Consider the following 23,353-nt stretch of genomic DNA (forward strand, 5'->3'; position numbering starts at 1 on the left):
CACACCTAACAACTGTATTTTCATTTTGTCCATCTGATCATCCCCCACAGCTACTCCCCTTTGTTCCACTTGATCCTCCCTTCTAGATTGTAAGCTCTAACGAGCATGGCACTCTGATCCCTCCTGTATTCAATTGTATTGTAATTGTACTGTCTTCCCTGATGTTTTAAAGCGCTGTTGGCGCTATATAAATCCTATATAATAATAAAATGAATAATAATAATAATAATAATAATAGAGACCTTGCACTCCTCCACCTTTTGTTTGAGGATGCCCCACAGATGGTCAATAGGGTTTAGGCCTGGAGACATGCTTGGCCATGGCTTGGTGGAGGGGATGATGTTCTCCTTCAGTATGTCACAGTACATGTTAGCATTTATGGATCCCTCAATGAACTGTAGCTCCCCAGTGCCGACAGCACTCATGCAGCCCCAGACCATGACACTCCCACCACCATGCTTGACTGTAGGCAAGACACACTTGTCTTTGTACTCCTCACCTGATTGCCGCCACACATGCTTGACACCATTTGAACCAAATACGTTTATCTTGGTCCCATCAGACCACAGAAGATGGTTCCAGTAATCCATGTCCTTAGTCTGCTTATCTTCAGCAAACTGTTTGCAGGCTTTCTTGTGCATCATCTTTAGAAGAGGCTTCCTTCTGGGACGACAGCCATGCAGACCAATTTGATGCAGTGTGTGGTGTATGGTCTGAGCACTGACAGGCTGACCCCCCCCCCCACCCCCCCCCCACTCCTTGAAATTCAGCAGCAATGCTGGCAGCACTCATGCGTCTATTTCCCAAAGACAACCTCTGGATATGACGCTGAGCACCTGCACTCAACTTCTTTGATCAACCATCTTTATGTGGAGCAACAATTCTTTTTTTCAGATCCTCAGAGAGTTCTTTGCCATGAGGTGCCATGTTGAACTTTCAGTGACCAGTATGAGAGAATGAGAGTGATGACACCAAATTTAACACACCTGCTCCCCATTCACACCTGAGACTTTGTAACGCTAACAAGTCACATGACACCGGGGAGGGAAAATGGCTAATTGTGCCTAATTTGGACATTTTCACTTAGGGGTGTACTTTTTTTTTTGCCAGCGGTTTAGACATTAATGGCTGTGTGTTGAGTTTTTTTGAGGGGACAGCAAATTTACAGCACTATACAAGCTGTACACTCACTACTTTACATTGTAGCAAAGTGTCATTTCTTCAGTGTTGTCACATAAAAAAATATAAAAAAATATTTACAAAAATGTGAAGGGTGTACTCACTTTTGTGAGATACTGTACATATACACACACACACATATATATAAATACACACACAGTATCTCACAAAAGTGAGTACAGTGTAAATTTGCTGTCCCCTCAAAATAACACACAGCCATTAATGTCTAAACCGCTGGCAACAAAAGTGAGTACACCCCTAAGTGAAAATGTCCAAATTGGGCCCAAAGTGTAAATATTTTGGGTGGCAAACATTAACTTTCCAGCACTGCCTTAACCCTCTTTTTTTTTTTTTTCTTACAATTGAAATGAACTTTTATTAAAGTAATCGCATGTCAGTAACAGAAAATAGTTGCATGGCATACATAAAAGTGAAGGTACACATGTTCACAACACAGAGAAAACTGTACAAGGGGAGACTATTCATAAACAACTAACAGAATAGATTACTTATTTGGAGCCGCTGATAGAAGTCAGGATCACATCATCACCTAAACCAGTGGGTCCTGGACAGACATTGGAGAGTCTCATATGGAAAAAAGAAAAAGGGGGGAGGGGAGCCCAAGGGAGCCGGCGGAGGCCCAGTCAAGTAGCATTTTCAGTTCTATGGGTCCACCTCTGGGCTAGGTGGAGAAATCTCCATTTGCAGGGAGCCCTAAGAGTCTATCCAGGAGGACCAGATCTTGTCAAATTTACTTGGACAGTTCCTATTAATGTACGTAATTCTATACAAAAGGTAGTACTTTATTCAGTGTGTTCCTCCAGGAGACAACGGAGGGTGGTAGTCTAGCCTACCAGCCCAGTTTCATGCCCTTTGTCTCTTGTAGGGGGGCTGGGTAACCTTTGGTGACCTTTATTAAATCAACAATAACTGAAAAACAAAAGGAGATAGAAAGGAAAGTAAATAGGCACAAACCAACACAAACGTCGCACTAACCAACCAGCCCGTTTTCATTTTGTTGTAGGGGGGTCAGGGAAGGCTTTTGCACAGCACAAATCATGTCTCCCTGTACATACATATGCGCATGCGCAGACTGGCAACTGGCTGGGCAGATGAGCGTGAGCCTGTCACCAATGCTGGCACCAGACAGACTATTTAAACAGGCTGCAATTTGGTGTGCTGCTTCTGTGTGTTCATTCCTGATTCCTGTGTTTGACCTCTGATCCTAACCCAGCTTGCTTCTGACCTCCGTTTGACTGCTACCTGCCCTGACCTTGGCTTGTCTCTGGATTCTGCTTCTGCCTTCTCTTCTTGCCTGATCTACCTCCTGTTGCTGACTTGGCTTGTGACCCGACTATCCTGTTGTGTGCCGTCTATGCCTGATCTGCCTGACCATTATGGACCCAGATCATCTGACCCTGCATCCTCCTCATCCAGTCTGCTACAGCTCTTCAGCCCAGCAAGGTCTCATCTGTCTCCTGCTTCCAGCTGCTTACCCACAGTCTGCCACCAGCCTAGCTCAGTGCCAGCTCATCTGCCACCAGCTGGTTCTGCCGCCACGCAGTCTACTGGACTGATCACAGGCACTCATACTGCACTGTGCTCCCATGGCTGCTTTCTAACCAGGTGCTCACTACCCAGGTACGTGACAGGAGAGCGGGGTGATATCATCTGGAAAAAACAAATTGCTATTATCTTAAAAATAAAAGCAGCACAAATTTTTATTATTATGACACAAAAAAGCACAAAAACAAGCTGTTATAACTAAAAAACCATAAAAGCACAAATAAAAATTTTAGCAGCACAAACCAGCACAAATGAGGCACTAACAAACGAGATCAGTTTTGTGTCATTTGGGTGTAGTAGGGGGGCTGAGTGAACTTTGGTGACCTTTAAAAAAATCATTAACAACGCAAAAACGATAAATGATAGAACATAAATTTAAACAGCACAAAAACAATACAAATGTAGCACCAAAGAAACACACTTGAGTTTTTATTTGTGCTGATTGTAGGGGGGGTAAAGTGAGTGGGGTTTGACAAAAAAAATCTGTTATAACTTAAAAACCATAACAGCACAAATAAAAATTTTAGCAGCACAAACGTAGCACTAACCAACGAGACCAGTTTCGTGTCATTTGGGTGTTGTAGGGGGGCTGACTGAGTTTTGGTGACCTTTAATAAATCATTAATAACGCGAAAGGGATAAAAGATAGAACGTAAATTTTAGCAGCACAAAACAGCACAAACGTAGCACTAACCAACGAGACCAGTTTTGTGTCATTTAGGCGTTGTAGGGGGGCTAGGTGATGTCATGGTCTGGAAAAAACAATTGCTAATATCTTAAAAATAAAAGCAGCACAAATGTAAATTTTTACAGCACAAAACAGCACAAACGTAGCACTAAAGAAACACACTTGAGTTTTTATTTGTGCTGATTGTAGGGGGGCCAGCTTCGCTGAGCTGTATTTGCACTCTCCCTAGCCAGATAAAGGAAATAAACGATTTAATTTATTAAAGAATGATGCCAGAAGCAAAACTAGGAAATTTCTGAAGAAATAAAGAAATTTGGGGAGGAAGATCATTTTTATTAAATTCACCCTGCCAACTGGGGTAAGAGGGAGTGACTTTCAGCCTGGCACACCATTGCGAAAATGAGGTCAGGAGGGGAAGCAGGTTCAGGTCGAAGTACAAGGTGACTGGTCCGCCCAGGCGTATCCCTACATATTTAAAGGTGTCAACCTATACCAGCGGGGTCTGCATGGCTGGCCTAGGATGTGCAGCGTGTAAGGGATATATCAGGGATTTGTCCCAGTTGACCTTGACTCCAGAATATGATCCAAAGTCGTTGATGGGAGGGAGGAGACATCCGTTAAAAACAGGAGAGCGTCATCAGCATACAAGGATATTTTCTCCTCCACATCCCCCACTTGGATCCCCTGGACCATGGACGCAGCCCATATCTGCAAGGCCAGGGGCTCCACAGCTAGTGAAAACAACCCCGGTGAGAGCAGGCAGCCCTGCCTGGTGCCTCTACCCAGGGGGAAAGCCGGCGACAGAGTTGTTGGTACGCACCCGAGCGCTGGGAGAAGCATACATTTTTGAAGGACAGCAAAGAGGTACTCCCACTCCACCGAGTCAAATGCTTTCTTGGCATCCAGGGATACCACCGCCCCCGGGCTGTCCTCTGTAGCTACATGCATCAACAATCTGTGAATGTTTATGTTGGTTCCTCTGCCCGGCATAAACCCAGATTGGTCAGGGTGTATCAGGGCAGTAATTACAGAGTTTAAGCGGCCGGCCAAAACTTTAGCAAAAATTTTTTTATATCTACATTCAAGCGGAGTTCTGCAGAATTTTTTTTTTTTAAAAAGTCAGCAGCTGCAGTATTTGTGGACACTTACCTGTCCAGGGCGCCCACGATGTTGGCACCCGAAGCCGATCTATCCCTCGGCTCTTGGGTGGAGGCGTTGCCATCTTCGGTAAGGGAATCGGGAAGTGAAGCCTTGAGGCTTCACAGACTGGTTCCCTACTGCGCATGCACAAGTCGCTGTGTCTCCCAGAAGACAGCGGGGGGCGGAGGAGGCGCCGGATGTGGGATAGATATCCATGGATACTGCGGCTATCTATGCCTGGAAGTGGGAGCAAATACCTGGATTATACAGGTATCTGCTTTCCCCTCCCCCCTGAAAGGTGCCAAATGTGACACCGGAGGGGGGGAGGATTCCGAAAAGCGGAAGTTCCATGTTTGGGTGCAACTCCACTTTCAGGAGTGATATCGGCTGCTATGAGGAACATAGTTCAGGGTCCTTGCCAGGCTTGGGGAGGACCACCACCACCGCCTCAGACATAGATGTGGGCAAGGAGCCCTCCTCAAAGGCCTTCAGTAGCTTCTCACGGTATTTGGGGAGCAGGTGGTCAGCATAATGTTTGAAGGATTCCGCCGGGAACCCATCCCGGCCCAGCATCTTCCTAGCTTGCAGAGATTTATTTGACCGCTAGTCTAATTACCCTTAAGGAAATTCAACTATCTAGCCTCTCCCTAGTCGAGTCTGTAAGACATGGCAGGTCAGCTGAGGCCAGGTATGTATGCAGATCTCCTTCAGTGTACGTCACTTGGGAGCTATAAAAGCTCCTGATAATAGAAGGCAAACCTAGCATTAATCTTTGAGGGATCTACCATAACTTCCCTAGTAGGGGATCGGATATGGACACTGGGGTGGAGTGTTCCCGCAACAACCAGGCCAACAGTCGACCACTCCTCTCCCCTTGTTCAAAGATCCGTTGACTCGTTGTAGCAGGTGAATTTTCGTGGCAGATATACAGATAAGGGAGACATCCCGCAGAACTGCCTGGAGAGAGGAATACACCAGAGGGTTCCTATCCCTAGCATAAATAAATAGTCTCCAGGGCCATAGCTTTATTTTCCACCTCCTGTAGCTCCTTACGGGTACCCCTACGCACCCTCCCAATATAGTCCTGGAAGCTACCCCTTTTGCAGGCCTTAAATGCATCCCAAGTAGTAGGGCTAGAAACCGTGCAATTCTGGGAGTTCCAAAAATTGATCATATCAGTCTTGCAGGGGATGTCAGCCCTCGAGTCAGATAGCCAGAACCTAGACAAACGCCACAAGCCTTCTGCTGAAGGACACAAACTGAGCTGCAGGGAAATAGGAGCTTGATCAGAGATACCCCTGGGGAGAATGGTGACATCCCGGACCCTGGAAAGGACAGACCCCCTGGCGTACACCAGGTCAATTCTAGAGACAGTTCTGTAGGAGGCAGAATGACAGGTATACGCTAGAGCTGCACGATTCTGGCTAAAATGAGAATCACGTTTTTTTTGCTTAGAAGATAAATCACGATTCTCGCGACGTAACATCATCTTTTACATTAAAACAAAAAAAGTTGGGCTAACTTCACTATTTCATTTTTTTCTTATTCATTGAAGTGTATTTTTTCCAAAAAAAATTGTGTTTGAAGGACTGCTGGGCAAATACAGTGTGACATAAAATATTGCAGCAATTGACATTTTATTCCCTAGGGTCTCTGCTAAAATATGTTTGAAGGCTGGCCGCAGGCTAGCCTGGATTTGTAAGAGGAGTCTGAGGGCTATTTATTCCTCCTCCTCCTCCCACAGATCCTTCATCGGATCATTTCCGGGTTACGCCGACACACGTCACTTTCGGGTTTCTTGCTGAGTGACGGTCGGCTGCAACAGTGGTGGTAGTGCCTCTCTCGGTTCTCACACCGGGCACCACCGGGGAGACTGCCCGCTCACCCACCTTCTTATCACCCCATGGTTTCTCCCCGCTTCTCCCGGTGCTCACGCCGGGGGGGGGTTTGTTCAGCCATTCGCCAGCTTCTCTCTCCCTGTACAGACCCACGTGCGGCCGTCTGCCTCGCTTCTCCCGGTGCTCATGCCGGGAGGGGGGGGGGTTTGGCCACCCACCAGCTCCTCTCTCGGTACAGATCCACATGGGGGCCATCCACCAGCTTCTCCCGGTGCTCACGAGATTGGGATAAGTGGAATGGTATAAATGACCAACCCAGGACCTCCTAAGTGTCAGTGAAATGGCCGTAAGACTGGCAATCCTGCCAGTACCCGTCATGGTTGCGCCGGGCGGATCCCTGTGCGCATGCGCGCACACAGGTGCGCAATGGTGGGAGTGCGTAGACGCGCACGCTAACGCGTGCACTGTGACAATTGTTGGCGCCCTCTGGCCTATTTAAGCCTGCTGCAGATGCATGCAGGTTGCTGGATTATCGTCAGCTTCCTGTGTCTCCTGTACCTACTACCTGCATCTGATTCCTGTTTACTACGCCAGTTGCGATTTTCTGCGTCTTCCGCTCTGGTCTCCAATGTCTTGACCTTAACTTTAAGGGTATGGAGGTCACTTGTATGATCTCTAATGGAGTCCTCCGTCGGAGATCCTCTGCTCCACCTCCCCCACCCGGCCGCGAAAGGAGTCCAAATCCCTGCGAATAAAATCCACATTCATCTGCAGGTGGTCTATTTTGTCCATAAGTGCAGTCTGGCCGGTTGCAATAGTCTGCATGGCGGCCACAAGGTCTGCCACTGTTGCAAGGGGAGAGACAGAGGCTTCTGTCTGAGACGCCATGTGCGCTGTAATGGCCGCCTGTCCCCTGGTCCTTGCCCAATCTAATGAGGTTGCTGTGGATTTGGAGCAACGGGTTTTACCGCCAGTCATGACCCGGAGGCACCGCTGAGTATCCCAGACCGATCCACACCACAATTAGGTCTTTTGCACCGGATAAAAGTAGCATTAATGAGCCGGACTCCAGGAGCTGTTAGAGCGTCTTCTCCCATTGCCATCTTGGACACGCCCCCCGCCTTAACCCTCGTGGGCATGAAGTTCACGAGAGCTTCACAGGTTGCCACTGGAGTACTCTTCCACTCCTCCATGATGACATCATGGAGATGGTGGATGTTAGGGACCTTGCACTCTTCCACCTTCTATTTGAGGATGCCCCACAGATGCTCAATGGGGTTTAGGTCTAGAGACATGCTTGGCCAGTCCATCACCTTTACCCTCAGCTTCTTTAGCAAGGCAGCGGTCGTCTTGGAGATGTGTTTGGGATCATTATGTTGAAATACTGCCCTGCGACCCAGTCTTCGAAGGGAGGGGATCATGCTCTGCTTCAGTATGACACAGTACATGTTGGCATTCATGGTTCCCTCAATGAATTGTAGCTCCCCAGTGCCGGCAGGACTCATGCAGCCCCAGACCATGACACTCTGACCACCATGCTTGACTGTATGCAAGACACACTTGTCTTTGTACTCCTGACCTGGTTGCCGCCACACACGCTTGACACCATCTGAACAAAATAAGTTTATCTTGGTCTCATCAGGCCACAGGACATGGTTCAAATAATCCATGTTCTTAGTCTGCTTGTCTTCAGCAAACAGTTTGCGGGCTTTCTTGTGCATCATCTTTAGAAGAGGCTTCCTTCTGGCACGACAGCCATGCAGACCAATTTGATGCAGTGTGCGGCGTATGGTCTGAGCACTGACAGGATGACCCCCCCACCCTTTCAACCTCTGCAGCAATGCTGGCTGCATTCATATGTCCATTTCCCAAAGAAAACCTCTGGATATGACGCTGAGCATGTGCACTCAACTTCTTTGGTCGACCATGGCGAGGCCTGTTCTGAGTGGAACTTGTCCTGTTAAACTGCTGTATGGTCTTGGCCACTGTGCTGCAGCTCAGTTTCATGGACTTGGCGATCTTCTTATAGCCTAGGCCATCTTTATATAGAGTAACAATTCTTTTTTTCAGATCCTCAAGAGAGTTCTTTGCCATGAGGCAAATTTAACACACCTGCTCCCCATTCACACCTGAGACCTTGTAACAATAATGAGTCACATGACACTGGGGAGGGAAAATGGCTAATTGGGCCAATTTAGACATTTTCACTTAGGGGTGTACTCACTTTTGTTGCCAGTGGTTTAGACATTAATGACTGTGTGTTGAGTTATTTTGAGGGGACAGCAAATTTACACTGTTATACAAGCTGTACACCCACTACTTTACATTGTAGCAAAATGTCATTTCTTTAGCCCCGGTTCACACGGGGCGACTTGTCAGGCGACCTAGCCGCCTGACAAGTCGCCTCCCGTTCTGTACTATGGAACCGTTCTAATAGGAGCGATGCAATTCGCTGACTTAGAAAAAGGTTCCTGTACAACTTTGTGGCGACTTGAGGCGACTTGCATAGACTTCTATACAGAAGTCGTTTTGCAAGTCACAGTGGAAGTCGTGTGCAGCAAGTCGTGCCGCCCCTGTGTGAACCGGGGCTTACTGTTGTCACATGAAAAGATATAATAAAATATTTACAAAAATGTGAGGAGTGTACTCACCTTTGTGAGATACTGTATATATAAAATATATGTGAATGAATTATGCCAATTAACACTTCTCAGTTTTGTATCACATTAAATGCTCATTTAGTCTAGGGATGCATACTAGCCCATTATGCTTTTCATTTGCAGGCTTTGCAGTGAGCAAAAGAGGAAGTAAAACCAATCAGGGTTTACTTCCTCTTTAAGAGTTTCAATTTGTATGCAATCAGGCAGGTCCTTGCACTAAATGCTTTTGGTAAATCTAAAGGAAATCAGACAACAAAAGTTGTATAGCGTATATGTGGTCTTAGAGAGGAAATCCCTACAAAGCGATGGAATCCCTGGCTTTCACCAGGAAAAGCGTCCCCATTAGATTTCCCCTCTATTCCTGTTCTGGGGACAACCGAGAACTTGTGATTTTCTTTTTCCTTCAATGATAACGGTACACGACAAATAGAGAGGGGGGAATCTCCCAATCGGGGGCACAGGCAGCAATAAAAACTAAAAAGTGTCACTAAATCCAGGACCCTGCACTCACTATATTTGGTCTCCCACAGTACACAGAAATGCAATTATTTTAGTAAATATAACCATGGTTACTACCTTTTCTTATCAGCAGTATAGAGCAGTCGTGTGACTTCTATCAGTGTCTGGTTAAAGCTTGTAAAATAAGTTTTCCTTCTCCCCTGCTTGTCCCGTGAGGCAGCATGACCCCTGACCCTCTGTCTGGACAGTGTTGATTGGCCCTGTGCTGATCACATGCACCCTCCCAAGAAAAAAAAAAACTCTAGCATTACACACCAAACTGAGCATGTGCAGAGTGACTCCAAGGCTCTGTACTCTCAGGAGATGGATAGAGGACTGTGGAAGAAGCCGAGGATCAGAAAAGACAGGATCAAACAGCCATTTTACACAATGCAGAGGATTAAGCCCTTAGGTTCCACAGTGAGTATAACAAGCATGCTTTTCTGCATATACAGACTGATATTACTGTTGTGGGTTTAGTAACATTTTACATTAAAAATTAAAAGTTTTGCCATTAGATCTACTTTGTTGCTTTTTTCCCCTCATATTGAAGGAGTTAAATATTGATAAGTACAGTGAATGTTTTTTTAACCAATCTGTAAATATTTCAATACTGCTGACAAAGCCTGACCCTGTGCACAGACAGGGGGGAGGGGAGGAGGTGGTCTGTCAGGGTAATCTGCCTCCAGCTACATTGGGGTTATCAGAGGCAGATCCAGTCCTCCATGAACATGAAAATGAAAATACAAGGCTCACACACAAGCCGAGCCCCCTACACACCATTCAACCCATATACATGCAATGACATACCAGGCACCTGCTTCCTATGAGACTTGAATTACCTCAACCAGCTCCACAACTTTCTACATCTGATCATCAGCTCAGCACAGACACTGCAGCAGCGCATGCGTTCCGCTGAGCGGTATATTACATAACAGCGCATGCGCTGCGAGAACTCAGCACAGACCTGTCAACAGCGCTCCAGCACTGACGCATGCGCAGGATGAGCTCGTAAACGAAAGCGTGTGTACTTTTGTGTGTGTGGGAACGGCTGTGCGTGGATTTGTTTCCGGTCGGAATCTGTGGATTGTTGGACAATGCGGTGCTCACTGTATTGTAGTTCGTAGGGAACATGGAGTTTGCCTTCTGCTTCGAGGACTCGGTGTTCTCAGAGAGTAGGGACCGGAGTGCGGGGAGAGAGGTGTCCTATACAGCCAAGCAATGTGAGCCTCAGGTCAGACATCACACTTCTCACTACACATTCCTCCTCTCCCCATATGTGTCCTACTTCCCATTCTTCTACACCTCTCTCTGGGCACTGTGTGATATGAGGACCTCACTGCTCATCTTCCTGCAGAATCATCATCTACAATACACTCACCTTCAGTTATCACCCCTCTCCTCCACACATCACCACCAATTATATTTATGTATTATAATTAACATGCATTCTATAACGTTTAGGGTTGATTGCTGACTCTACACGCAAGGAAAATGACAAATCGCAAATGAGTCCCTGCTGAATTGGCCAAACATTCATCTATCTATGGCCAGTTTCTTCCATCCGGAAGACATTTGATATGACTAAAGATTCCGTCACTAATTGAAATATTTTGTTCCATTATTCTCTATGGGCATTCCATTCTGTCATTCCTTTTAGTATGTCCCTCGTTTTTGCTATTAGTCCCCCCTTAATGTTTTGTTGCAGGTTGATGCTCACATAAAGTACATGGCCAGTGAGTTCAGCTGTGATCTGCTGCCACATGCTGGGTCCCATGCTGCCATTTTTTTTCCTGTTGTCATTGGGATCTGGCCCATAATGACATGCCACCAGTTGTGCCCTCTTCCTCCTGCTGCTGTCTGTAAACTGATGCCTCGGGATATCTGACATGGATAGGATGGTGCTGGAATGGGGTACACATCGTTCTAGCCTAGATAAGAATGGCGGCAGGGTATAAAATTGAAGTCTTTTAAAATTTAGGGGGTCGACGTTGAAAAGAAGTAAAGTCCTCGCTTATAGTGGGGCCGTGCCACGCAAGAGTTAAAGTGATTGTAAAGGCTCGTGGGTGTTTAAAATATATATATATATATATATAAATCATACTTGCCTCCACTGTGCAGTGGAGGTGATGCTTTGCAGGCTTGTAGTAAAAAAAAAAAAAAAAAAAAGTTATCAATGCAATGTTGTTATTTTTTTTATTTTTACAAAGAATGTGCATTTATTATTTTTTTAACATAGGTGAACTTATCCTTTTTAACAGTGAAAGTAAAAGGGGTTGGGTTGTTCCCAGAAAAGTAATAGTGGGTACATTTTCCAACAGGGACACTAGTTCTGGTGACCTGGGGGTCCCCAAGAAATTCCCTTAGTTTGCAGGGAATTCCTTTCACTTCCTGTTTTGGGTATGGGACAGGAAGTGAAAGCCAATCTCCCCATTGGGATAAAGAGGCCAACAATAAACCTTACAGGGGTTATAACCCTCCCTTACTCTAGCCAAAATGGGGGGGGGGGGGGTTGCTTGTAGTTCTAGTTTAACTGCTTGTTTATGTCTAGGGGGACAAGGTAAAACAGTTTTTTAATTACCTGAATCTCCACTCCCACCGGCTCATTTGCACTACTGACCAGTTTTGGCAGCCTCTTCTCTTTTATGCTCTGGAAGTCTAAGGTCCTCTGGCATCATCTTCAAGACTGAAGCCAGGGCGGAGGTGAGGACACTGAAGGCCAGGGATAGAGAGGGTAAAAAAGGGGGAGGGGTATGCCTATATATCAAGAATAATGTACAAGTGAATGTGAGAGATGACATCAATAAAGGAGTTGGGGAGGAGGTGGAATCCTTATGGGTAGAGCTTCATCCCTTTGGAGCTAAGGGTAATAAAATACTGGGAGTATGCTATAGGCCCCCTAACTTGAGGGGGGCGGGGGGGGGACTGACCTCCTATCACAATTTGGATTAGCAGCAAGGATGGGAAGTGTTATCATAATGTGGATTTTAATTATCCAGGCATAGACTGGGCGAAGGGAACCACGCATTCGTCTAAGGCTCGCCAGTTCCTCAATGTCTTGCAGGACAATTTTATGGGTCAGATGGTAGACACACCAACTAGAAACAAGGCGTTACTAGATCTACTGATTACCAACAATACAGACCTGATCACAGCTGTGGAAATACAGGGCAATTTAGGAAACCGCGATCACAGGTCAATTCGCTTCAGTATAAATCACACAAATGGAAAACACAAGGGGAACACAAAGACACTGAATTTCAAAAGAGCCAACTTCCCTAAACTACGAACCTTGCTAGAAGATATAAATTGGGATAAAATCTTAGAAACAAAGAACACGGAGGAGAGATGGGTTTGCTTTAAGAGCATATTAAATAAGGGCGTTAGCCAGTGCATTCGATTGGAAAATAGATTTAAAAGAGCGAATAAAAGTTCTGGATGACTTAACTCTAATGTAAATATGCATATAATAACAAAGGAGAAGGCCTTCAAAAAATACAAGGCTGAGGGATCATCATCAGCATTCAGACTTTACAAAACATGCAACAAGATATGTAAAGGTGCAATTAGGGCGCCAAAGCTAGAAAACGAGATGCATAGCGGAGAAGAGAAAAAAAAATCCCAAGAAATTCTTTAAGTATATAAACAGTAAAAAAGGGAAGACAGACCATATTGGCCCCATAAAGAATGAGGAAGGACATCTGGTTACAAAGGATGGGGAGATGGCGAAGGTATTGAATTTATTCTTCTCAGTCTTCACGAGGGAATGGGGGGGGCTTCAGTAACCAAAAACTGCAGTGGTTGTCCTCATGACACATCACAGGAAGCACCCTCATGGCTAACAGAGGACAGAATTAGAAGTAGACTTGGGAAACTTAACATTAATAAATCACTAGGACCAGATGGCTTGCACCCGAGGGTACTTGGGGAACTCAGTCACGTAATTGCCAGACCATTTTTCCTCATTTTTACTGACCGTCTACCGACTGGAATGGTACCAGCTAATTGGAGAAAAGCCAATGTAGCACCAATATTTAAAAAAGTATAATAAAGGAATGAGAAGAAATCACCTATGAGTTGATTCCCAAAGAACTCCCAGTACATCCCATGGAGAAACAATGTGGAGAAAGAATGCCCTTGGGGGGGGGGGGGGAATTGTGTGGGTGAGAGTATGAGTAGGGGATGGAAACAGAAGTATACGTAAAAAAACAATTTTATTACAAAATGACATTAACAAATTATATTATAAATATTCCTAAAACCATTGAATAGGATGTAGATACATATACAGTTGCTTGATTATTGGATCACAGGTAGACTCCAGAAGAGGAGTCATACAGGTAATATGATCACAAAAATCCCAGCATGTTTTGGAAAAGCAGGGGAATAAAGGTAAACATATTCATTTCCTTCCTCAGGGGTTAAATGGAAGCGAACTGTTATATGTAATTACAATATCTGATGTGGAAAGAATGCACAGACCACAATAAAGAGACAGGACCTCAGGTCTCAAAAGGTGTTTCTTGAATGGCAATATTGTGCCAGAAACAAGGAATTTGATCGGTTGGATAACAAATCATCAGATTGGTGAACTTTAGATAAAAGCCATAGGCTGGGGAAGTCCCAGGTTGTGCTTTATCATATGTTTATGGTGTGCGATGCCTACACCCCACCCCAGGGCAGCAAATCAAGGCTCACAAGGAACAGCCATAAAGTCAGAGAAGCGCCAATCTTATTTGACAAGTAATGTGTATGACTGAATCCTGGCTGTGCAGCTGCTGCACAATATTGTTCCTGGCACAATATTGCCATTCAAGAAACACCTATTGAGACCTGAGGCCCCGTCTCTCTTTATTGTGGTCTGTGCATTCTTTCCACATCGGATATTGTAATTACATATAACAGTTCGCTTCCATTTAACCCCTGAGGAAGGAAATTAATATGTTTTAGGGATGCACCGAAATTTCTGCCGCCAAAACATATCGGCCGAAAATGGCCCTTTCGGCAAAAAGCCGAAAGAGAATTTTTGCCGATACCAAATGGGGTGGGGCTCCGCCCCTGGTGCCGCCTATCAGGGGGGCTTCCTATATCGTAGAATAGAGGAGAGCCGCCGCCTGTTTGATTACAGCGCCGGGAACATCACAGCTTTCATTTAAATAGCTGTGTCTTCCCCGCTGCGCGCCGTCACATAAAAGCCCCTCCCACTTGTCCGGGCACTTTGATAGACAGATCACCCGTCCAGGTTGCGAGCACTGAATTTATTCTCTCTGGAAAAGAGGCGCTTGAGAGGGGATATGATTTCCATTTACAAATGCCATACTGGTGACCCCACAATAGGGATAAAACTTTTTTGCGGAAGGAAGTTTAATAAGACGTGGCCACTCACTAAAATTAGAAGAAAAAAGGTTTAACCTTAAACTTTGTAGAGGGTTCTTTACTTAAGAGCGGCAAGGATGTGGAATGCCCTTCCACAGGCAGTGGCTTCAGCGGGGGGCATCGATGGTTTCAAAAAACGATTAGATAAAAACGATTAGATAAGCACCTGAACGACCACAACATACAAGGATATACAATGTAATACTGAAATATAATCACACACATAGGTTGGACTTGTGTCTTTTTTCAACCTCACCTACTATGTAACTACAGTATGTAACAATTCATTGCCACTGAGTGGAGGGTCAGGTAAGTAAAACTGCTCTTACCATTTGACTAAATGAGCAATTAACCCGTGCAGTGTGGGGGCAGACCCACTGCAAGAGAAGACATTTACTTTAGCTTTAAATTGAACCTCTGCTTTGTCCATGCAAGGAAACAGATGCTCTTTAATGCAGACTTCACCTAGCATTTGTGGATGAACATTTTATGGTTACTCAACCTGGTCACATTGCTATATTATTTTTATATGGACTATAAACTGAAGAACTTATGAATAAATGGTTGTGGAACAAATTATTTGAGTTTCTATTATTTCTTATGGAGAAATTTTGCTTTGATATACAAGTGCTTTGGATTACAAGCATGTTTCTGGAACGAATTATGCTCGCAATCCAAGGTTTTACTGTATAAGCTAAGAGTTGCTGGAGTTGTGCTAAGGACTTCCTGTGTGATAGTGCTGTTTGGTGCAGCACTGTCTGGTAAAGTAAGTTGTATGCTCAGAGTAGCTCCTTTGGCTTCTGACACTGAACAGAGGGGCACTAGTGGAAATAAAAGGTAAGTATATGCTGCTGGGTATTGGGGGAAAGAGGGTGCTAAAAGCAAATCTGTTGACTTTCCCAGAATGGTTTGCTTTAAAATGTGCATGTCTCCAATCCTAGACAGTTGGCTGCTATGAGTGCTTGTATGTGGTGACACTGCAGCAAGGTGGGTAGAAATGATAACTTGGTTTATTTTATTTTTACAGTGGTTCAGTGAAGACCTGAAAGGTGATGACCCCACTGATGAGCATACAGTGCTGAAATTCCGGGCAGACTGGTTATACAGACAGAGAAAATTTCTGGTTGGTTTCCAGAACTCAGTCCAAATTTAAATATTTGAATTAAATGTTTATATATTAAAGGGACATTTCTGTTCTGTAATCATGTATTACCTTTACAGCAGCTTTTATTTTTTTTGTACATATTAATTTTGACTTAGTATGGCAAACTGCTTAAAGCGGCGCTATAGGTGAAATTAAAATGAGGCATTTGATGCTGTCTGTCAGTAGTGTTAACATATCAGTTTTTGATTTTCTGAGTCCCCTCTAGACTGTCATTGCAGTTGTAAATCCCAACCATTATGGAGGCTGTAAAAATAAAGTAATTGACAAAGAAGGCATTGTCAGGTAAAGAGGGCATTTATTTATGGCGCAAAGAATGTGTTCCTTTTTTTTTTTTTTATGCTGTAAGTTGACAATTTTGTAAGCATAGGGAGGGGGTATCCAGTTGCTTACTTTTTTTTAAACCGTCTAATTTGCTTGTATTGTTCTGTAATATAAACTTCTGTTTCAGAAAGCATTTGATGAGTACAGCAGCTGTTATGAGCTTCTACCAGCTGCCAATAATGGAATGAGAAGAGATGTGCAGGAAAGCCAGGCACGCTGCTTAATCCACCTGGAGAGATTTCCAGAAGCCCTAGAGATTGCACAAGCTCTGGTAAAATATCTGTCAATACATTTATTATCTAAATCTATGTGGTTTTTTTTTTTTTTTTTTTTTTTTTTTTTTTTTGATCAAATGCTCAGTAGGCATTCTTTAGTATGAAATCCTTTTAGATCATGCAGATCTTGTATTCTTTTCTGTATGTAAAATGTAAAACTTAATAGCATTTTCATTTGGCTGTAGTGAGCATGAACATTTTGAGAGTTATGATGAGAATTGTATAAACTCTGAAAGGGAGGAAAAATAAGCATCCGTTGCAAAATTTAATTTTCCATCCTGGACTAGAAACATAGTAATCTGCTAAAGTTGGCCATACATTCCCTTGGTCCCCCCCCATCTTTGCTCAACAGCATTGATGCACAAATGTTGAGTACTGAAAATTGTGCTGTGACAGCAGGCACCCGCGGCTGTCAAAATACTTGAATAATGACTGCATCTGATTGATTGCAGGTGGTGTTCACTTAAGTTTTCCCAGTCGTTCCTTTGACAAAAGTCAACTGAAAAATCAACTTTTGTTGAACGAATTTCTGTGTATGGACATTTTTAAACATGGCAATCTGCCTGTTTTAGGGGCTTTTAACAACTTGTATCTATATATTTAGAATAATACTAAGATTTTGTAATGCCTACTTGTGAATGGATACTTTTTCACCTAGTGTAGCCTCATAAGAATCATATTTAGGCTTTGGGTCATTCTGGTCTCCATCCCAGAAAGTACTGCATTTTTCCTTCAGCTCCTAGCATGAGACAGATGATATTAGATACAAAAACCTGAATAGTATGCTTGGCTATCAATTGACAGCCATTTACTTGCTGAAGTTTTTGTCTTTGTAACCCTGCTGGTTGAACATTAAAAAAGAGAGAAATGGTTGTTTCTCACCTCATCTTTCAGGACAGCACCTGGAGAGAGTGCAGCTCCACCCACTTCCCAGTCATTGCTTTAAAGCCTGGACACTTCCACCATGGCCTCAGTTGTAGTGTTTCCTCCAGCCATGGTAGAAGCGCTGCAGGGGATCAGGGGTGTGCTGCGCTTTCTCCGAGTAGGGTTAGGGCATACCTTGGTGGTGGTTTTCTTTTCTGTCTGGCCAGCCTGCGCCAGGGTGACGTCACTGCCAGATGGGGCGGGACTTCCGGTTCCGGCCGCTGGAACTCAGGAGGGGAAAACGGCCTCGGTGGGTGCAATTTCCGGTCATTTCACAGCGACGAAAGGACCTAAAAAATTTTAAATAAAAAGCTGCCGGTCGTCTGCTGGGACCCTGGGAAAAATGGAGCCAGAGGAACCGGTAGCGGGAGCAGGAGCCACAAGCACCAGCCAGACCCAGGTAGGAGAGGCAGTGGCCTCTGTTACTTTACCTGGGCTATGGTTGTTACCTCTCTTCCTCCCAGGGGAGGGAGCCTGAATCACACTCCTCAGGTGATGTCACTGGGAAGTGTGTTTTACAGCAGATTTTCTGGGGTATGTCTTTGTTTTCACTGACTGTTGTTTATGGGTCTGCTGGGGAGGAGATCCAATTTACAAGTTTATTTATGGTATTTTTTTTCTGCTTGGTGTGTCTTCAGGCAAAAGACTAAGCACGTTTCCCCCCCCCCCCCCCCCCTCCCAAGAAAAACTATGTGCCTCATGTAAAGCTTCCCTTAGGGATTCTTGGACCAAGCCTTTGTGCAGGCCCTGCGTAGCAGATTTGGTCAGAGGGGAAACCTCTATTAAAGCGCCCTCTGCCAACCTAGATGAATCCAGAAGGTCCTCCAACTGGATGGAACTAAGGGCCATTTTCCTGGGGCTGTGGGCATTCAAAGAGTTAATCAGGGGCTAACACATCCTGGTGTTATCAGACAACGCCATGGCGGTGGCCTACAGGTCGAGTCAAGGGGGCACAAGAAGCAGGTGTCTTCTAACCTTGGTCTTACAGATTCCTACTTGGGCAGACGACAACTTGGCATCCTTAACAGCAGTACATCTGAAGGGCAGCCTAAACCAGATAGCGGACTTCTTGGGCAGAAGAAGGGTGCTAGAGGAATGGAGCTGAAGTACTGAGATTTTTCAGAGGTTAATAAGTAGATGGGGGTTCCCCAGGCCGACCTTTTTTGCATCACAAGCAAATGCAAAAGCATTAGTCTACTTTTCTCTGAACAGGCAGGACCACGAGGCTGGTCTGTATGCACTGGCCCAGCGCTGGACCTTCCGCTTGGTTTGCTCCTTTCCCTCTGTGCATATGATACCTTTTAGTGCTCAAACTACAGGGAGAGAATACAACCCTAATTTTAGTAGCCCCGGTTTGGCCCAAGAGAGCTTCAATCCTACTAAAGTTAGCGGTAGAGCCCCATTGGTTGCTTCCTGTTCAAATTGACCTGTTGACTCAGGGTCCCCTTCTGCAGGTCATGTCAGGCTGGCAGCCTGGATACTGAGGAGCAAATCTTGAGGAAAAAGGGTTTGTCCGACAGTTTAGTTTGTACCCTGCTAAATAGCAGGAAGAAGGTCACAAGGGCCATTTTATTTTGAATAATGGGAAATCCTTCAACTTCTGGTGCGTTTCAAAAAGTTGCTCTTCACAGGAGGACATTTCCAGTCTTGAATTTCTCCATGACGGAATGGAGAAGGGTTTTGCAGCCAGTACCTTTTTTAAAAGTTCAGGTAGCTGCGCTGTCAGTTTTTCTAGAGAGAAGATTATCTCTAGAACCTTTGATCTTAATATTATTTTAAGGCGCTAGCTAGGGCTAGGCCGGTTCCATTTAAATTTTTCCCTAAATGGGATTTATCAGTGGTTTTGCAAGACTAGAAGACCTTTCGAACCATCAGAAGAAGCCACAATTTCATATTCATCATTTAAAACTAACACTGCTGGTAGAAGTTGCCTCGGCTAGAAGAGTTGGTGAACTACAGGCATTATCTATCATTGAGCCTTTTTTGACCGTTTTTCCAGACCGGGTTGTGCTGAGGACAGACCCGGGATTTTTGTCGAAGGTCTTGTCAGTTTATCACAGGTCTCAAGAGATGGTTCTACCAACGTTCTGTCCATTTCCAACCTGCCCTAAGGAGAGGGAATTTCATAGTCTGGACGTAAAGAGATGCATGTTACGCTATCTGGAGTTAACGAGTTTATTATGTCCAATTCTCTGTTTATTTTGTTTTCGGAATCTCGTATGGGTTACGGAACTTCTAAAAGCACGATTGGAAGGTGGCTTCGGATGGCTATCCACAAAGCTTATATGGGGTTATTGCTATGTTTTTGCTTTTATAATTTCAGCATGGCTGGAGGTGCTCGATGACAACTGAGGCCATGGTTGAAGTGTCCAGGCTTTAAAGCAATGACTGCAGTGCACTCTCTCCACGTGCTGTCCTGAAAGACTCGTAGAAATACCATTACCGGTAAGCCTAAGGTTTTTGTGTACAGAAAAAAAAAAAATAAAAGCATAGTTTGTGGTAGATGGCAACAGTAAACTGGTTAAAACTTTAGTCTGAGATTACCTCTGCGTAAAACATTCGATGCGAATGGTATGGGCATTTAATGTGGATGATGCTATTTTAGAAGGACTGTCAGGAACCATGAATCAGACTGAGAGAGAAATGCAGTAAAAATCACACCTTTTAATATAATGGTAAAAATGGTACAGATCAGTAAACATGGTCAAAACATAAGCCACGGATCAGTAACCAAAGCGGGTAGTCAGACAGGCCAGTAATCAGGAAACCAGAGATCAGCACAGTCGGAGGCAGAAGAACAGGATCAGGAACCAGAAGGGACGTCAGCCGGGCAAAGTCTATCACAGGAACACAGCAGAGAAACTCCAGATCTGTTGACAAAAGCGAAGGCAGGAAAGGAATGAACAGGCAGTTTAAATAACCAGGAGGGGCTGGCTGTTGGTGGGACTGATGAGCAGATAATAATAACCAGGTGAGCCACTGAGGGATCAATGATTGCTGACAATTATCTGGCAGCTGAGCAGCCTCAGCACAGAGAAGGGAGCTCAGACCTGACAGTACCCCATCCTCAATGACCCATCCCCCTCGGAGGGGCACCAGGTTTGAGGGGAAAATGTTTTTTGGGAGCATGTACGTCCGAGAATGAGACCCAAGAGCATTCCTCCGGACTGTACCCTTTCCAATGAACAAGGTACTGTAAGCGCCTATGGAACGTACAGGGGTTAATGATTGCATCTCATACTACTCATAATTCTCAACCTGAACTGGGTGAGGATGTGGTACCGAGGTGGTGAAGCAGTTGCACACCAAGGGTTTTAATAAGGAAACATGGAATACCTTAGAAATATGCATGTTGGAAGGAAGCTGTAAAGCGTAGGCCACTGGGTTGATCCTACGGAGAATACAGAATGTCCCAATATACCGCGGTGCCAGTTTCTGTGAGGCAACACTGATTCGGAGGTTACAAGATGACAGCAAGACCCTCTCCCCAACTTGGTAGGAAGGTGCAGGTAGGAATTGGCGGTCAGCATTGGAGTCTTCACCTCGCAAGAACTCTTGGACCTGCACCCAAGTGGAACGGAGATGCTCCTGTAACGCAGGAATTCTTTGAGGAGCAAATGTGTCAGTCAACATGGATGGCTGGCTGGCTGGAACCCATAATTCGCCATAAATGGAGACAATCTGTGTCAGGAAAGGATTCACCTGCTGATGGGGCTGCAGTTCCAGTGTCCACCAGCGGATGTCTCTCGGCAGTCAGAAGCTGACATCATCCTCCTGCAATCAGGCATCACCTGATGCTGATTGCAGGAAGTGTATTTAAACCTGGTGCATGCTGTTACACATTGCCTTGGTGTTTTTCTCCATGTGCCCCTGATCTGTGTTCCTGAAGCCTGCATTCCGTCTCCTGTTCCTGGACCCTGACCCCATCTCGGCAGCCTGATCCCTTCCTACTCGCTCATTCCATCTCCTACCTTGTTCCCAGCTCCATCTGCTTGATCTCCCGTGTATGACCCTGGCTCTGTTCGGATTACGATCTGGTTATCCCATTTTCTGTATAGATCTGATTTAGGCAGTCATTTATTGTGTGTTCACTGTTTATTTTGGTTTGCTGGTTGGGTTACACTGTTATATTTGAGGTGTGTTTTTTCTTTGTGTTATCCACCTATCTTTTAATAAATTATATTATTTACACTTTACCTTTGTTTGGTATACTCTGTGGCAATCCACACATTGTCAGGAACTGGTGTGACCAGAAATCCTGAAGCAGCATTGATGGCACTATTGTGAGTAACCTCAGCCCAAGGTAAGAGGTCTGACCAGTTGTTTGCTTGTCCTGTGGCCCCACTGGACTGCGGGTGATAAGCAGAGGAGAAGGAAAGCTGAATTCCCAACTGTGCACAAAAGGCTTGCCAAAACCTGGACACAAACTGGCTACCCCTGTCTGAGATGATAACCTTGGGTAGCCAAAATAACTGAAAAGATCTCATGAGCGAAAATGGATGGCAGTTCTTTGGATGTGGGCAACTTCTTAAATGGAATACCATGTGACATCTTCGAGAACCAGTCAACCACCAAAAGAATAACTGTGTTACCCTTGGAGTCGGGTACCTCCACAATAAAATCTATAGACAAATGGGTCCAAGGCCTGTCTCTATTGGGTATGGGTTGTAGGAGGCCCACTGGAAGGTGTCCTGCTTTTTTTACTCCGAGCACACACGGAACAGACGGCTACGAAGGCAGTTACATCAGCGCAGAGACTAGGCCACCAGAATTGTTGAGAAATGGACTAAATGAGTTGATTCTTCCCTGGTTGACCAGCTGCCTTGGGAGAATGGTAAGTCTGAAGCAAAGCAGTGTGGAGATTCTCAGGGACAAAGCAGCGGTCACAAGGTTGCTCGGGAGAAGAATAGATCTGAGCAGCAAGAAATCTGTCGCCCAAAGGTGAAGTGTGAATAGTGGCTAGAATATGATCGGGAGGTGGAGGAAAACTGTTGTGACAATGCATCAGCCCTTACATTCTTAGTACTGGGTAAGAATGAGACTATAATTGAAGCTTGACAGAGAAGGAGCCCATCGTGCCCTTCTGGGAGATGAGCGTTTCGTTTTGCCTCAGACATGAATGTGAGATTCTTATGGGCCGTTAAAATTAGGAGCCGGCACAGTGGTACCCAGTGAGGAGATGCCTCCATTTCTTAGGAGTTAAATGATAGCCAATCACATAATTGCATTCTGTAGGAGACAATTTCTTAGAAAAGTAGCCACAAGGATGCATAGCGCTCTGAGGTAGGACGTTGAGACAGAAGGGCGCCTACTCCCAGTCTCAGACGCATCAACCTCAAGAATGAAAGGTAATGTAGGATCAAGATGTGCCAGCACAGGAGCTGAAACAAAGGCAACTTTGAAAGACTCAAAGGTTTAATGGAACGCGGAGACTAATTCTATGGGTTGCCGTCCTTCCTGGTCATATCAGTCAGGGGTTTGACAAGAGAAGGGAAATTACGAATACATAACCAATAATTGGCAAAGCAAAAAAAACATAGCGGACGTAGACCTACGAGTCGAGGCCACTGTAGAACTGCAGATAGTTTCTCTGGGTCCATCGAAAAACCGGTAGTATAAATGACATAGCCCAGAAATGTAACCACTAGCTGCCCACCCACTGTCGTATGACGGTGGGACGAGGCAGCTCTTGTTCTGGGCGGACGTCATATGACGTGATCGCC

At 45.0% G+C, this 23,353-nt stretch overlaps 2 protein-coding genes across 3 annotated transcripts in view; one reads left to right on the plus strand and one right to left on the minus strand.

The window, feature by feature from the left end:
- The window catches only part of MINPP1 (multiple inositol-polyphosphate phosphatase 1), a 142,850-nt gene extending 132,294 nt beyond the window's left edge, over positions 1 to 10,556 (minus strand). Inside the window, exon 1 of one of the 2 annotated variants that reach the window (XM_073596321.1) lies at positions 10,412 to 10,556. The gene's annotated coding sequence lies outside the window, so the exon portion shown is untranslated. Of the gene's footprint in view, positions 1 to 10,379 lie in introns of both variants that reach the window. The other variant, XM_073596322.1, reaches the window with a different exon arrangement.
- Positions 10,533 to 23,353, plus strand: part of LG08H8orf76 (linkage group 08 C8orf76 homolog) — a 42,197-nt gene continuing 29,376 nt past the window's right edge. Inside the window, exons 1-3 of the mRNA XM_073596324.1 lie at positions 10,533 to 10,803; positions 15,973 to 16,068; positions 16,559 to 16,702. Of these exons, the coding sequence (XP_073452425.1) occupies positions 10,702 to 10,803; positions 15,973 to 16,068; positions 16,559 to 16,702 (342 nt within the window). The 5' untranslated portion in view covers positions 10,533 to 10,701. The remainder of the gene's footprint in view (positions 10,804 to 15,972; positions 16,069 to 16,558; positions 16,703 to 23,353) is intronic.

This window comes from Aquarana catesbeiana, linkage group LG08, assembly GCF_042186555.1.
Source record: "Aquarana catesbeiana isolate 2022-GZ linkage group LG08, ASM4218655v1, whole genome shotgun sequence".
Lineage (NCBI taxonomy): Eukaryota > Metazoa > Chordata > Amphibia > Anura > Ranidae > Aquarana > Aquarana catesbeiana.